Source organism: Carcharodon carcharias, chromosome 9 (genome assembly GCF_017639515.1).
Source record: "Carcharodon carcharias isolate sCarCar2 chromosome 9, sCarCar2.pri, whole genome shotgun sequence".
NCBI lineage: Eukaryota > Metazoa > Chordata > Chondrichthyes > Lamniformes > Lamnidae > Carcharodon > Carcharodon carcharias.
The window spans coordinates 80,257,747-80,274,281 of record NC_054475.1 but is presented as its reverse complement, the minus strand read 5'-3'; the positions used below and the strand labels follow the sequence as shown (position 1 = coordinate 80,274,281).

At 43.1% G+C, this 16,535-nt stretch overlaps 1 protein-coding gene across 9 annotated transcripts in view; it reads left to right on the top strand.

The window, feature by feature from the left end:
• si:dkey-172j4.3 (diacylglycerol kinase eta) overlaps positions 1 to 16,535 on the top strand; it is a 312,005-nt gene that overhangs the window by 284,611 nt on the left and 10,859 nt on the right. For 7 of the 9 annotated variants that reach the window (XM_041195265.1, XM_041195273.1, XM_041195264.1 and 4 more), the window contains 4 exons: positions 1,667 to 1,786; positions 7,591 to 7,702; positions 9,539 to 9,628; positions 15,698 to 15,817. In XM_041195265.1, coding sequence (XP_041051199.1) covers positions 1,667 to 1,786; positions 7,591 to 7,702; positions 9,539 to 9,628; positions 15,698 to 15,817 — 442 coding nt within the window. Of the gene's footprint in view, positions 1 to 1,666; positions 1,787 to 3,245; positions 3,340 to 7,590; positions 7,703 to 9,538; positions 9,629 to 15,697; positions 15,818 to 16,535 lie in introns of those variants that run through there. The other 2 variants (XM_041195267.1, XM_041195274.1) reach the window with 2 other exon arrangements.

Genomic DNA, 16,535 nt, shown 5'->3' with positions numbered 1-16,535 from the left:
ATTGAGGTGAGAGTGACTGCCCTTGATATCAGTGCAGCATTTGACCAAGTGTGGCATCAAGGAGCCCTAGCAAAACTGGAATCAATGGGAGTCAGGGAGAAAACTCTCTGCTGGTTAGAGTCATACCTAGCACAAAGGAAAGTTGGTTGCGGTTGTTGAAGGTCAATCATCTTAATTCCAGGGCATCACTGCAGGAGTTCCTCAGGGTAGTGTCCTTGGCCCAACGATCTTCAGCTGCTTCATCAATGACCTTCTTTCCATCATAAGGTCAGATGTGGGGATGTTTTGCTGATGATTGCACAATATTCAGCACCATTCACGATGACTCAGTCCATGTCCAAATGTAGCAAGAACTGGACAATACCCAGGCTTAGGCTGACAAGTGGCAAGTAATATTTGTGCCATACAAGTGCCAGGCAATGACCATCTCTAACAAGAGGGAATCTAACCATCGCCCCTTCACATTCAATGGCATCACCATCACTGAATTCCCCACTATCAACATCTTGGGAGTTACCATTGACCAGAAACTGAGCCAGACTAGCCATATAAATACTGTGGCTACAGCGCAGTTGGGAGGCTAGGAATCCTACGATGAGTAACTCACCTCCTCACTCCCCAAATCCTGTCCACCATCTACAAGGCACAAGTCAGGAATGTGATGGAATATGCCCCACTTGCCTGGATGAGTGCAGGTCCAACAACACTCAAGAAGCTTGACACAGCAGCCTGCTTGATTGGCACCACATCCACAAACATTCACTCCCTCCACCACCGACACACAGTGACAACAATGTGTACCATATTCAAGATGCACTGCAGGAACTCACCAAGGCACCTTAGACAGCACTTTCCAAACCCATGACCACTGTCATCTAGAAGGGAAGGGCAGCAGATACATGGGAACTCCACCACCTGGAAGTTCCCCTCCATGTCACTCACCATCCTGACTTGGAAATATATCACCGTTCTTTCACAGTTGCTGGGTCAAAATCCTGGAACTCCCTCCCTAACAGCACTGTGGGTGTACCTGCACCACGTGGATTGCAGCAGTTCAAGAAGGCAGCTCACCACCACCTTCTCAAGGGCAGTTAGGGATGGGCGATAAATGCTGGCCTAGCCAGCGACACCCACATCCCATAAATGAACTTTAAAAAAAATCCATGAGTTATGAACAATGCCAACAGTACAGGTACAGTGAAATAAATTTCAATATCTGTGTCGGTAGGAGGCAGAATTTTTAGGGCCAAGCCTTTGAGTTAAGAGCACCAAGAAAGGCTGGTTGAGAGCAACATTGATTATTAATTTTGATAAATTAGAAAGAGAAAGAGGTGAGTGTAATAGACTTGGAATGCAGGGCAGGTTTCTTATTAGAACAGTAAACTTTATTTACAGAGCTCCTGATGAATCTACATGCTTGTTCCAAGACCAAGGCCAGAAAGCGCCGCCCCTAATATTACCCACGCTTAGGGCAGATTTCTCTTTACAGTCACATGATCCCCATAACAGTATGAAAGATTTAACTTACAATTACTACATTCCTCCCCCTTTAGTTTTGTTTTGCCACTCTCGTTTACAAAAATATCTTAACCCATATCATATACAAATATATACAGTTCATGCAATTATAGATTTAGTCTTTGAGGAGGTTTTCTGATTTGGGTAGAGCGACACAACTCCACAACTTGAGATTTTTCCATTGGATCGACTTCACCAGGAACTACAGCATCAGGGACATCCTTAGACAATGGCAGTTCAGAACTATTTACTTCAACCGAGATATCAGGTATGTCTATTCTTTGTCGATCTGACACTTCAGGGATCAAAGGTTCGTCTTCAATTTCAGGTGGATTAACTGGTTGTTGGAGGGTTTCTTGATTTCTGAAATGATCCATGTGTTTCCTAACAATCCTGTTTTCCACTTCTAGCTGATAAGATAAAGGTCTTGTTTCAGATACATTATACCAGGAACCTATCTTGGTCCAGTTGCAAAATTTCATACAAAAACTGTCTCTCCCACAGTAAATTCTTGACCTTTACTGTGAACGTCATGGTTCACTTTCTGGCTACTCTGATTTCTCTCCATCTTACCCTCCAAATTAGGGAATACTAGACTCAACCTTGTACAAAGTCAACGCTTCATTAGCAATTCGCACTGTGTTGAACCTGTGGTTGCATGAGGAGTCATATGATAGTTGAACAGAAATCTTAAAATTTGTGTTTCTAACATTCCCTCTTAGCTTTTCATGCCTGTTTTAAAGCCTGTACTGCTCTTTCTTCTAACCCATTGGATAAGGGATGATACAGTGCTGTTCTGACATGTTTGATCCCATTTAGGTTCATGAATCTTTGGAATTCAGTGCTAGTGAGAGGAGTACCACTATCCGACACAACTCCTGATAGGCCATGTAACTAAAATATTGGTGCAGCTTTTTAATAGTTGCACACGATGTAGGTGATCTCATACACACCATACACTTTGGGCGTTGATGATCACTAAACACATGGTACCTAGAAATGGACTTACATAGTCTATATTAGTCTGACCCAGGATTGACCAGGCCACTCCCACGGATGCAGTGGAGCTTAAATGGGCAACTTCTGCTATTGCTGACACTGGAGGCAGTGTTTAAACATTTTTTCTATATAACTTTCTGTACCTGACCACCAGGTATAACTTCACGCAAGCATCTTCATTTTGAAATATTAGGATGTGCACTATGAAGCTCTGTCAAAAGTGGTTCCCTTTCTTGAAACTTGCTCCCCATAACAAGATTCCATCTTGACGACTCAGTTCAGATTTACGAGCATAGAATGGTTTTAATTTTTCAGAGACTTATGCATTTGCAGTGCCTGTTCTCAGAGTCTTGATAAAGTTGGATCCTGGTTTGTCCAATTCTTTATCTGTCTCATACAGACTGGTGAGGAGTCCAGGAAATTCAACACAAGTGCTACCTCTTGAGATACTGGAACGTGTGTAATGCTATCTGGCAAAGGAAGATGACTGAGAGCACCCGGACGGTGCATAAAAGTGTTCTCGTATGCCAGCAAAATCAAAGCTCATCTTTGAATTCTAGCAGATGTTATCAGTGGCATTGCCTTGTCTTCACTAAACAAACCCAACAGTGGCTTGTGATTTGACACTATGGTGAAGTGTCAATTGTGCAAATATTGATGGAACTTTTTCACTCCAAGTACATTAGCCACGCCTTTTTCAATTTGTGTGTAACCTTTCTTGGCTGCAGAAAGAGCTGTGGATACATACCCTATCGGTCTTTCAGATCCATCCTCCATCTTGTGTGAAAATGCTGCTCGTAACCTTAGAGTGATGCAAGATAAGTAAGTATTAATTCCTTAGAGGGGTCATTGTGCACTAGTAGACACGATGAGTATAAAAGCTTCTTGACTTATGAAGGCTGTATCTTCTCCTGCTGTACCTTCCAGGACCATTTGTGGTTCTTCTTCAATAATAAGTGTAAAGGGGTTAACACTGTAGATAGATTAAGCAAAAAGCAATCATAATAATTTGCCATGCCTAGCTCCGTGACATTGGTAGGAGAGGGCGCTTCCTTAATTACCCTGACTTTTTCCTCTAATGGGTGCAACCCTTGGGCATCCACTCGATAATCCAAGTAAGTGATTTCATTTGCTTGGAGAGTGCACTTCTATTTCTTTCAAATGAACACCGGCCTCAAAGAAATCTCTTCAGAACCTCTTATAGGTTGGCCTAATGTTCTGCTTCCATGCATCCTGTGATCAGAACGTCATCCAGGTACACTTTAGCTTGGGAAAGTCCTTGTAATAGGCTTTCCATGGTTCTTTGGAAAATCGCACAAGCAGATGACACACCAAAGGTTAGGCGTATATACTGGTACAGGCCCTTGTGCGTGTTTATAACTTCTTAATGTGCTGTCCATTTTGAGCTGTTGGCATGCATGGCTTATGTCCAGTTTAGTGTAGGATCTTCCTCTTTCACGTTTAGCATTCAGATCTTCAATCCTTGGGATTGGCTATTTGTCTGATGTAGCAGCCTTGTTCATAGTTAATTTGTAATCTCTGCAGATGTGAATGGTTTGATCTGCTTTCATTGCAGGGACAATGGGTACTGCCCATTCTGAAAATTGGACTGGCTGGATTATTCCTAACTCCTCCAAATTGCACAATTCCGCATCCACCTTCTTTAGGGCGTAAGGCACAGGTCTTGCTTCAGAACCCGCGTATATTTTAACTTATAGACCTTTTATTTTGCCCAGCTCATCTCGGAATACTCTGCCATTTTTTTTAACAACTCAGGAATTCCTCCTGTTCTGACTTGAAAAATTTCTGACCAGTTGAGTTTAATTTTTTTCAACCAAACATCTCACAGAAGGCTTGGTCCTTCACCTGTTACAATAATTATTGGCAGTTGGGCTGTCTGTTGTCTTTAGGATACAGGTACAGAGGTGGTGCCTTTCACCTGTATTACCCATCCAGTAAACGTTTATAGCTGAGCAGTGGTTTTCTTCAGATTCAGTGGCTGGGTACCTTCTCTAAGCTATTTAAAGATGTGTTCTCCCACCATTGTGGTCGATGCTCCTGTGTCAACCTCCATGAACGGAGACTTTCCATTTACTTGAAGGGTAACAGTGATTGGTTCATTTTCCTGGCCTTCAGATTGTATAGGGATCAGCAGCTTCTGGTTCATCTATATTGTGCACTTCATTGAACTTGGCTGGCTGTCTTGAGCTTGCCCTGCACTGTTTTACAACAAGCTCTTTATTGTGACAGTAGTGGCATTCTGCCTCTTTAATTCTGTAGGCTTCTGGTACATGATTACCTCCACATCAGGAGCACTTTTATTTCTGTTTACTGGTGAGCTACCTCCAGTATTTCTTTTTGTTTTTCTAGTGATAGGGACCGCATCTCACTTCACGGTTTCTTCCCTGGTCTTTGCGCCACACTTGCTGGCAGGTTCCTACCCTAGCTGTAAAATGGCGCCGTGCTGCACACTCTGCAAACCTGCGATTCCCTATCAACACTCCCCATTGCTAATGCTATCTCCAAGGCACGCTTTATGTCTATCTCAACTTCAGCAAGTAAACAGCGCTGAATGGCACCATTCTTTATGCCTCAAGCCAATTGATCTCGCAACATGCTGTTTAGAGTATCGCCGAAGTCACAGTGCTCCGTTAACTGCTTTACCTTCATGATGTACATTGCGATCGACTCACCGGGGGCCCTTACTCTAGAGTTGAACTTAAATCTTTGCATGATCACCAATGGTTGAGGCTGAAAATGACCTTTCAGTGAAAGATCTGGAATTTGGTGCATTCGGAGCCACTAGGCCATGCATTAGGGTATACGTTTTGCCCCACAGACACTTAGGACCGTTATTTAGTTCACCGCAAAGTAGAGACCTAGGTGCTCTATGTACTGACTCTAGACCTCGATGGTTGAGTCATACAGTTCAATTCTGCTGAAGAGAGGCTTTGCTGATGAGTATACTATCTTTTTTATTCCCTTAAAAATTGAAATACTCTCAGTCGTGAGACAAGGTGCAGCATTGGAGCTATTTATTCTCGTCACCAACTGTAATAAACTTGGAGTGCAGGGTAGGTTTCTTGTTAGAAGCGGTAAACTTTATTTACAGAGCTCCTGATGAAGCTACATACTTGTTCCAAGACCAAGGCTTGAAAGCTCCACCCCTAAGATTACCCATGCTTAGGCTTGATTTGTCCATACAGTCACGTGATCCTCATGACAGTATAAAAGGTGTTGTGACGCAGCAGATGATGTGTGCCAGGTGGACCAAATCCACGAGGGAAACTTGGTTGCGCTATCACAAAGGTTTTGCAATTTGTATTTGTTACGAGATGTGCGCACTGAATTTAGAAGTAATAAGTCCACCAAGATTTTGAGATTTTTTAAAAATTTAATTAAAATGTTTATTAACAAAATAAAAGATTTTAAGCACAAACATAAGACTACAGATTACTACTATAACAACTCCTAAAATTCCTAATTAACCTGACCCCAGTTACACTCCCTTTAAGGTAATGGTCCAAAATTAGATTTCAGATTTTAAACCGATCCAGCAAATTAACACAATAACCTGGAGAGTGGAATTCCAAATGGTTTTTCTCCAGCTTCAGTTCCATTAGACAGCAGACTTATGCACAAATGCTGGAGGCTTCATTAAGGCTATTTCACAACTTCTGTTAGATCTTACATGGCCTTCTCCTCACACATAGCCCTTCATTCTCTTTTATAAAGGGTTCTCTCTATCTAATATGTAAATTCTATTGTTTCATGTATCTTTGAAACTGTATCTTCCTCAATATAAAAACGTTCATGCTGCTACCATTTATTGTCAGTAACCTTTGGGAAAATTAAACACCTTCCTTAGCTTTGCTTATCTGGCTAGTTGCAAACAGACTGAGGTCACTTTGAAATCCAAATCTCTCTTCATTTGTCTAAAAATGCAAATCCCCTTCACACCTTACGGGCAGAATCTTCGGCTCAGCGAGCAGGGGCGGGGCCTGCTCGCCGAAACGTAAAATAACGCGGGATGAGGTCGGGTGTGCATCCCAACATCACCGCGTCATTTAGGTTTTCAGTTGGCGGGCGCACAGCTGACTCAGCTGCGCACCGGCCGAGCTGTCAAAGGCCTATTAAGGCCTGTTAAAAAGCAATTAAGGCAATCAGCTGAGCTGCCCGTCCAGTCTTAACATTGGCGGGCAGGCGAAGAGCCCAGGCGGCCTTCACATTTTTCATGGAACCTCATCCATGGGCGGGATGAGGTTTCATGAATATTTAAAATTTTCAGAATTTTTTTTTACTAAAGTTAATGCGCATGTTCCAGCTCATGTGACAGTTTCACATGAGGGGAAATGTCATAAAAATCTTTTCAATACTTTAAACTGTTTAAAGTTAAAACTAATCCCCCTGAGGCACTTCTGTGCCTCAAGAAGATGTCTGCACTCTTTTGCACGAAAGAGCGCACTCCTGACTCAGGCAACTGCCCCTGCACACCCCCCCCCCCCCCCCCCCCCCCCCCCCCCCCCCCCCACACAGGGAGCACTCGGCGCTTCCAGGAGCGCATCACGCTGGGCGGGCCTTAATTGGCCCACCCATGTAAAATGGCAGTGCCCAGCCGATCGGGGATGCCAATCAGCTGAGCTGCTGCCCGTGCCAACCCCCGCACAACCCCCCCTCCCAACAGGGAGAATATTCTCCACTACATGCTAAACCAGCATCCATGTTTGCTCATTAGCGTGTCAAGCATCTAGCTTATTTTGATAATTTAACCTTGCAGTTTACTTGCCTCTCAATGTAATTAAATCACACACAGACAGATCCAACTATACTTATTCCCATAAACCAATTTACAATAAACTAGAAGAATATTATGAAAATTATTATACTTTCATGACAAAGGTTTAACTTACAATTACTACAGTGAGAGATGGTTAACAGAAAAAAAAATAAAGGGTTTATGAGTTGCTCCAGAGCCACATTCAATTAGACCATTACATTTTCCAGCCTATAATGTTGTAATACCATCAATTTTCAGTATTGAGGTGAGGTGACTACATCTCTGCTATTTTACAGGATCCACCGTGCAGCTGAGAGGCACAAGGTTGTTGAGCAGGAGCTGGCCCACGCAGTCAATGGATGCTCCCATGTGATTAGTGAAGTTTTACCTAAGCAAAATGCTCCTGATGTAAGTCAACTTTATTTAATTTTCCCCTTACCCCCAAAAACTGAACCTGAGATTCCTGGGATGGAGTAATGTTCCTTCTACACGGCAGATACAGCACCAGTTTGATCAATTACAGAGCACCCTCGGGGAGGAGGCCAAGATCTTCACATAACACCAGGAGTTATGAGCAAGTCCGAAAGTAAAGCTCTCTCTACTCCCTTCCATCAAACACGCCCAGAGCAGGCACAGCTTGGGGTAAATACACAGTATTTCCTTCTACACTGCCCCTCCAAACACTCGAATGCATGGGTTAGAGTGTTGTAAGTATTTCTTGCAAGTGGGATCCTGATGGAGAGATGACCTCTTTAAAATCTACTCTTTCTTCTGATCTTGGTCAAAACCAGTAACATTTTTGAAAAAGATAAATCAGAATCCCAGTTATTTATTGAAAGAATGAAGCCACAAGATTCCACAGTTTAAAACAAAAGAATTTTGACAAAAGAGTCAAACAAATCAAACATTAAACACTATCATAGCTAACCACCATACTCTAAAAACCAGAATCAATGTAAGTTAAATATGAATGAATAGGCAAATTGTGGTCGATTCTCAACTCTAAATTACACATTAGATGGCAGATACAATTAAGTTGATCTTATAAATTGGCTCTGCAGCCCACTTGAATATATGTCATTGATCTTGGTCACAAAGTCCTTCAAATTCTGTCTTCCTCATGAAGAATTTCAGCTCACGCTCTGCTTGGATTTAACCTGATCCCCAGTTGACAGGTGCACAACCAATCTGGGCTCCATGGGCACGGTCTTCACCAAAAATGGCACACATCCGCAGAACCTCCTCAACTCTGCTTGCGATGGTCTAGATGGCAGAGATCCATCAATGTTATCCTCAAAAAACAGCTGCAGCAACTGTATATTTGCTTATTCTTAGATTCTGGATTTAGCCCCCATCTTCCCCAGTCAGCCTGTACTGCACCACTGGGATCACCATCTGAACTCTGAAGGGTCTGTGTCCATTTGTGGTTTCAACCAGTTCAGTCTCCACACAAGTTTTAGTTTTCCATCTCAGTTTCCCTTTTCAATTAGGATCTGTCTCAAAAAGTACAAGCTTTGAAACCACAGATTCCATCACACCTGTTATAGAGACACCTTCCAAATGGGACCTTAATGGAGAGATACTCTTTAAAAGGGGCCCTTATAGAGATGACATTTGTTTCATTGCTTTGTAAGTTGAGAATATGAAGATATGTGAAAAGAATAGAGACATTCAAAGGGATGTCACCACATTTTCAGAGTGCGTACAGTCATGTTTTATATACATAGTGTTAAACTGGTTACTGTGCTTCACCTCAGACTGTCAGGACAGACACATTTTAAGCATAATTATAATTGTGACTAGAAGCTCTGATTAAGGTGCATGAACTAATCTCAGAATACTGAGCAAATGTTATTATTTAGTTTGAAAATATTCATTTGAATTTAATGGAAATCAAGGTTGAACTTGCCTTTAGAAACTTCATCCATAAGGACGTAAGATATAGGAGCAGAAATAGGCCATTTGGCCCATCATGTCTGTTCCACCTTTCAATGAGATCATGGCTGTTTCTTCATATCAATTCAGTAAAATAGGAAGGACAGTAACTGGACTCTAGCCTCAGCAATGAGGGAATGTATGTGAGATGGCTTTTCCAGTTTTCCTCCCCTGCTCCCTTCTTTCAAAGGTAATGATCTGTCCTGGGAATGAAGGGCCAGTTCCTTACTAAGTGGGCTTTTGCCTGATCTGTGTTCATACAATGTTGAGTATCTCTATGTGCTGATCACTTTTCTTTGTTTCTTTCAGGCTATGACCAGGAATGCAGTTGTTGACATCTTCAGCAGTGTAAAGGCCCTGTGCACAGAAACAAAGGCACTTCTCGATGACAAACTGCTGGTATGTAAAATGAATGGTCACGTTTTACCAACACCAACTCCTCCACAACAGGTTTTTCATTCAAACAGATTGTTTGGTCCTTTATCTCAATGCTATTTGTACGAGCTTGCTGTGTGCCAAACTTTTGCTGCATTTTTGACATTACAACAATGACTGTACATCAGAAGCACTTCATTGGCTCTGAAGTGTTTCAGATGTCCCGAGGTTCAGGATGAGCAGAAATTTCTGTCAACTCAATAATGGAAAGACTGAAGCCATTGTCTTCAGTCCAAGCCACTAGTGCCATTTCCTTACCACTGACTCCATCCCTCTCCCTGGCAACTGTCTGAGACTGAATCCAGACTGTTCACAACCAGGATGTCATATTTGACTGTGGGATGAGCTTCCCACCACACAATCCTGCCCCAACTAATACTGCCTAATTCCACCTCCATATCATCTCCTGACTCCATTCCTGCCTCAGCTTATCTGCTGCTGAAACCTCCATTCATGCTTTCATTACCTCAAGACTTACCTTTAGACTTTTCCATTCCAATACATTCCTCACCGGCCTTCCATCGTCTCCATTGGCTTGAGGTCATCCTGCTCCCTGTGTCCTAATTGCACCAAGCCCTATTCACTCTTCACCTCTGTGCTCACTGACCTACATTGGCACTGGGTTGAGCAATGCCTTGGTTTCACATTTCTCCTCCTTGTTTTCAATCCCCTACATGGCTTCACTCCTCTCTATCTCTGTAATCTCCTCCAGCCCCAAGGCCCTCCAGGATATCTCCACTTCTCTAATTCTGGCCTGTTGAGCATCCCTGATTTTTATTGCTTCACAATTGGTGGCCCTGCCTTTAGCTGCTTAGGCCCTAGGCTCTGGAATTCTCTCCCTAAACTCTCAGCCTCTCTTCCTCCCTTGCCTCCTTTAAGACACTGAAAATTTACCACTCAAACCAAGCTTTTGGTCACCTGCTTTAATACCACCTAATGTGGTTTTGTGTGAAAGTCAACTGTGTACTGCTCCTGTGAAACACCGAGAGACATTTTATTACATTAAAGATAAGTACAACCTTGTTGTTGAGGTTGTGAAAGTTACTATAAAAATCCAAGTTAGCTTGTTCTTTCTTTCCTTACATACTCTTTCTTGGTGGATTATTACTGATTCAAACACATTGCGCTGGTGAACTCTTTCAATGCTGTTTTTTCTTGCTCTATTGATGCTGTGTTCAATTTTGAAGCAAGTTGAAGATGACAAATGGGACAGGATTTTCCCTGTGGGTTTCTGAACCCAGCTGTCAGGCTCAAATTGGAGTCAGAAGCCTGCACTGAGTAGAAAACAGTCAATGGCTGTAGGAGGAGATAGATTGGGACCTGAACATTAAAGGATACAGGACATTTAGGAGGGACAGGAAGTGAGGAAAAGGTGGAGGGGTGCCTCTGTTAGTTAATGATGGTATTAGCACAATCGAGAGGGTGACATAATTTCAGGAAACCAGGATATGGAAATGGCTTAGGTAGAGATGAGAAATGGTAAAGGCAAGAAGTCACTCGTGGGAGTCGTGTACAGGCCCCCTAATATTAACCACATGGTAGGGTGGAGCATAAGGGAAGAAATAATGGGAGCTTGTCAGCAACGCACAGCGATAATCATGAGAGATTTTAATTTACTTAAAGACTGGAAAAGGCAGATGGGCAAAGGTAGCCTAGATGAGGAGTTCATGGAATGTTTCCAGGCTAGTTTCTTAGAACAGCGCGCCCTGGAGCCAACAAGAGAGCAGGCTATACTAGACCTAGTGCTGCGCAACGAGATGGAATTAATTAATAACCTCATAGTGAAGGCATCCCCAGATAGCTGTGACCATAATATGATTGAATTTTACATTCAGTTTGAGAGAAAGAGGAGTGGGGTCTGAGACTATGGAGAGGATTTTCCCCTTGTCAGGCTGGCGGGCTTGGGATAGGCCATGAGACTGACCACTGCCTGCAATCCGGCTCCGACCGTGGTTTCACATTGACTGGCCAATTAAGGCCAGCCAGCATGAAAGGTGTGCTAAGAGCCTCAGCATTGCCAGGGTGGGAGCAGGAGGAGTGCGAGCACTGAATTGTGTATATGTGTGGGGGAGCATGCACTGCCAGCTCTGAAGGCACAGAGCTGCTTCAGGGAGCTGATGGATTTTAAAATGGAAAATAAACTTTTTATATGTCCCCCATATGTAACGCAGTCACATGAAAAGAGACATGTAAAAAAAATGTTAAAAAGGTTTTTTTTTAGATTTTGTTGGAAACCTCATCCCACTTGTGGATGAGGTTTCGTTTAAAATTCAAAGGCTGCCTGGTCTGTTCAGGGAAAAATGCAATTTAATTACTTAAGGGCCTTAATAGGCCTCTTAATTGTCAGCGGGCGCACTGCTGCCCGATGTCAGTGCGCATTATCTCACTCCTGTTCGGGTTAGGTGTGCTCCCACCCGCAGGATAAAAAAATTCTGCCCTATGTTTTTAAACTTAAATAAGGACAATTATAAGGACATGAAAGCAGAGCTGGCTGAAGTGAACTGGCAAATTAGGTTACAGTATAGTTCAATAGAGGTTTATTGGCAAATATTTAAGGGGATATTTCAGAATACACAGAGTAGATACTTTCCAACGAGTAAGAAAAAGTCCAAGGGACAGACACACCATCCATGGTTAGCTAGAAAGGTTAAAGATAGTGTCAAACTTGAAGAAAAATTCTATAATTGTGCAAAGATAGGTGAAAGATCAGAAGATTGGACAGAATTTAAGGAACAGCAAAGGATGACAAAGACTAAGAAGGAGGGAAAATGTAGAGTATGAGAGAAAGCTAGCCAGAAATATAAAAACAGATATTAAGAGTTTCAATAAATATCTTAAAAGAAACAAGTTAGCAAAGTGAGAATTGGTCCTATAGAAAGAGAGTCTGGAGAATTGATAATGGAAAACAAGGAAATGGCAGATGAATTGAACAGGTGTTTTGCATCAGTTTTCACTACAGAGGATACAAATAAAATCCCAGAAGCAGCTATAAATCAGGAAATGGAAGGGAGGGAGGAAAACAGGAAAATTACAATGGCCAGAGAAGTGGTACTGAGTAAATTGTTGGAGCTGCGGGTTGACAAGTAACTGGGCCTTGATGGACTTCATCCTAGAGCCTTAAAATAAATGTCTAGTGAGATAGTTGATGCATTGGTTTTAATTTTTTGAAACTCCCTAGATTTGGGGAACGTCCCATTGGCTTGGAAGATAGCAAATGTAAACCCATTATTCAAAAAGGGGAGGGAGACAGAAAACAAGCTACAGGCCAGTTAACCTAACACCTGTTGTAGGGAAAATGTTGCAAATGTGGCACTTGGATAAGTTCAAGGTAATCAGGCAGAGTCAACATGGTTTTGTGAGAAAGTAATCATGTTTAACCAAATTTATGGAGTTCTTTGAGAAGGTAACGTGTGCTGTGGATAAAGGGGAACTGGTGGATGTACTATACTTAGATTTCCAGAAGGCATTTGATAAAGTGCCACATCAAAGGTTGTTGCAGAAAATAAAAGCTCATGGTATAGGGTGTAACAGATTTGCATAGATATAAGATTGGCTGGCTAACAGGAAGCAGAGAACAAGTATAAATGGGTCTTTTTCAGGCTGGCAAGATGTAACGGGTAGTGTGCCACAGGGATCAGTGCTGGGACTTTAACTGTTTACAATTTATATAAATGACTTGGATGAAGGGATGGATAAGATCGTTGCCAAATGTGCTGATGACACAAAGATAGATAGGAAAGTAAGCTGTGAAGTGGACATAAGGAGGTTACAAAAGATATAAGTAGATTAAGTGAGTTGGCAAAGATCTGGCAAATGGAATATAATGTGGGAAAATGTGAAATTGGTAATTTTGGCACATAGAATAAAAGAGAAGCATTTTATCTAAATGGTGAGAGATCGCAAAGCTTTGAGATGCAGAAGGATCTAGGTATCTTAGTGCATGAATCGCAAAAGGCTAGTATGCAAGTACAGCAAGTAATTAGGAAAGGTAATAGAATGTATCACTTATTATGAGGGAAATTGAATACAAAACCAGGGACATTATGCTTCAGTTGTACAGAGCACGAGTGAGACCACATCTGGAGCACTGTGTACAGTATTGGTCACCTTATTTAAGGAAGAATGTAAATGCGTCCAAAGCAGTTCAGAGAAGCTTTACCAGACTAATACCTGTAATGGACGGTTTGTCTTATGAGGAAAAGTTGGACAGATTAGGCTTGTATCCGCGGAGTTTAGAAGAATAAGAGGTGACTTGATTGAAATAATATATAAGATCCTAAGGGGTCTTGACAGAGTGGATGTGGAGAGGGGGCAGAATTTTGCCCTTGGTGGGTGTGCGGGCCCCACGGGTTCAGTGGTGGGCGGACAGCTGACCCCCGCTGCTGAAACAGGCTCTGTCGCCATTTTGAGTGGGCGGGCCAATTAAGGCCCGCCCTGCAGCCTACCCGACAGGAAGCACTATGCTCTTCCTGTGCGGGAGGGGAAGGATTCCCCATCTATCAAAGTGCGCTCTTTCACGCATGTGCGTGAAAGAACGTACTGCTCCCTGAGACCAAGTGCTGTCTTAGGAAGATTACTGACAGGTAAAAAAACACCAAAAATAGAAAAATGTTAAAATTATTAATATGTCCCCCTCTTGTGACAATGTCACACGAGATGGGACATGTTAATAAGAAACATAAACTTTAAGACAGTTTTTAAAAATGGACATGAAACCTCATCCTGCCAATGGATGAGGTTTCATGTATTATCAGAAGTCCTTGGGCTCCTGGCCTGCCCGCCAGCCTTAAGGTTGGACAGGCAGGTCTTTAACAATCTTAATTAGCCTGTCAATGGCCTTAATTGGCCATTGACAGGTCGGCGGGCGGACAGCTAATTTCGCTGTCCGTCCACCTTCCTGAAAATTTAAAGGGAACGGGGTGATGTCAGGGGTTCCTCCTGACATCATCCTGCATCATTTTCCCGTCGGCGAGTGGACCCTGCCCCCAAATCGCCGACGGGAAAATCCTTGCCAGGATGTTTCCTCTTGTTGCAGAATCTAGAACTAGGAGTCACTGTTTAAAAATAAGGGGTCGCCCATTTGAAATGGAGATGAGGCAAAGTTTTTTCTCTGAGGGTCATGAGTCTTTGGAACTCTGTTCCTGAAAAGGTGGTGAAAGCAGAGTCTTTAAATATTTTTAAGGCAGAGGTGGATAGATTCTTAGTAAGGGGGTGATAGCTTATTGAGGGTCGGCAGGATGCAGATTTGAAGTTACTATCAGATCAGCCATGATCTTATTAAATGGCAGAGCAGGCTCGGGAGGCCAAGTGGCCTACTCCTGCTCCTTGTTTGTATGATTTTCCCTAGAGCTGCCAGGGAATAACCAGAGGGCGGGCTCACCATCCAATTAAGGAGGGTTGGTGGACTCTTGAGGCTGGAAGGTCAATAAAAGACCTTTCTGCTTTAAAGGAACAGAACACCTCTTTTCATTTTTTTTTAATACTTGAAGTAAAAAATGGCCCTTTTAACCGAGACCACCAACTGTGCAGAAGGATTCTCTCCGCAGGGCAGCCTGTGCTACTGCTGCACCCAGTCAGGCGAAGAGGGTCTCTAGGCTTGCCTGGACCTCTCGTACCCTGGTTTGCTGTCAGGAGACCACCTCTAGGTGGTTAAACTGGCCCCTATTGCCCTTTGCACCCTCAAGGATGTCTAAAAATCCCAGTCGGCCTCATTCAAATGGCCTTAAGTGATGGTTAATTATTTTAATCAGCTACCTACTGCCGCGTCCACCTCCCCAACCCACCCTTTGGTAATAGCCTAGGGGGCAGGATGAAGTCACAGAACCAACACTCTGACAAGCGGTGCTGTTTATAGGACCCTCCTGGTTCTGTTGCCAGGCCAGCGATGGCTCAAAACCCTGGAAGCTGATGAGTTATATTTTTGACATTGCACCTGCAGTCTTTTGGAATTAGGTTTCAGAAAGTCTTGTATTATGCCCTTGTTCCTCTTTCTGTACCATGTGGCAAATGGCTCACCACTGTCCATTTGTACAGGAATTGGAGTCTTCCTATGAAGAAGAGTTGCAGACTGCCCTGAGTGATGTTGAGAGTGAGCTCCAGAAGCTGGCTGAGATCCACTGGCTGGGGCACATTATCCAGACAACCGATGTGGAGGTGAGTTAGTTTGTTCAACTTAGTTCACCAGAAGATAGCAACCAAGTAACCCTTCACATTCTGCAATGTAGAACTCAGGGATCTCAATAGCAGCTATTAACATGTACAAATCTCCTCCCTCTATGTTTTAAGATGGGAAGCTAGAGAGCTCCCTACTTTCCAGTCTCTGAATGTATGATAGCAACCCCTGATCTTATTACACTCCAGAAAGCCAGCTGGTGAAGAATAAAATTGGAGTCAATATTTATACACATTTATCAACTTTTATTTGCAGAAATACGTATTACAAACACACACCTCCTAACCTGACAAGCACAGTTTCAATCTGTTCCTATTTGAAGGGGCACAAGTGAATCTCCAATTAATACCAAAAGGGCAGGATTCTCGGGTTGTTGGGCAGGCGCGGTGGGAGGGGCCCGGGAACGGCCGGGAAACAGGCGGCCGCCTGCGATCGGCCCCCGACAGCGATTTCATCCTGGCTGGCCAGTTAATAGCCAGCCAGCATAAACCAGTCACTGAGTAACTCAACGCTGTTGGGGTGAGCACTTAAGTCAGTGCAGGCTCAGGGGAGCGCACAATGAAATCTCCATGAAGGTAGGGAGCTACCTCAGGGAGGTAAAGAGTTTTAAAAACAAAAATAAAGATTATGAAACGCAGAGAATTTAGGAGGAGTGGTGGTATAGTGGTATTGTCACTGGACTAGTAATCCAAAGACCCA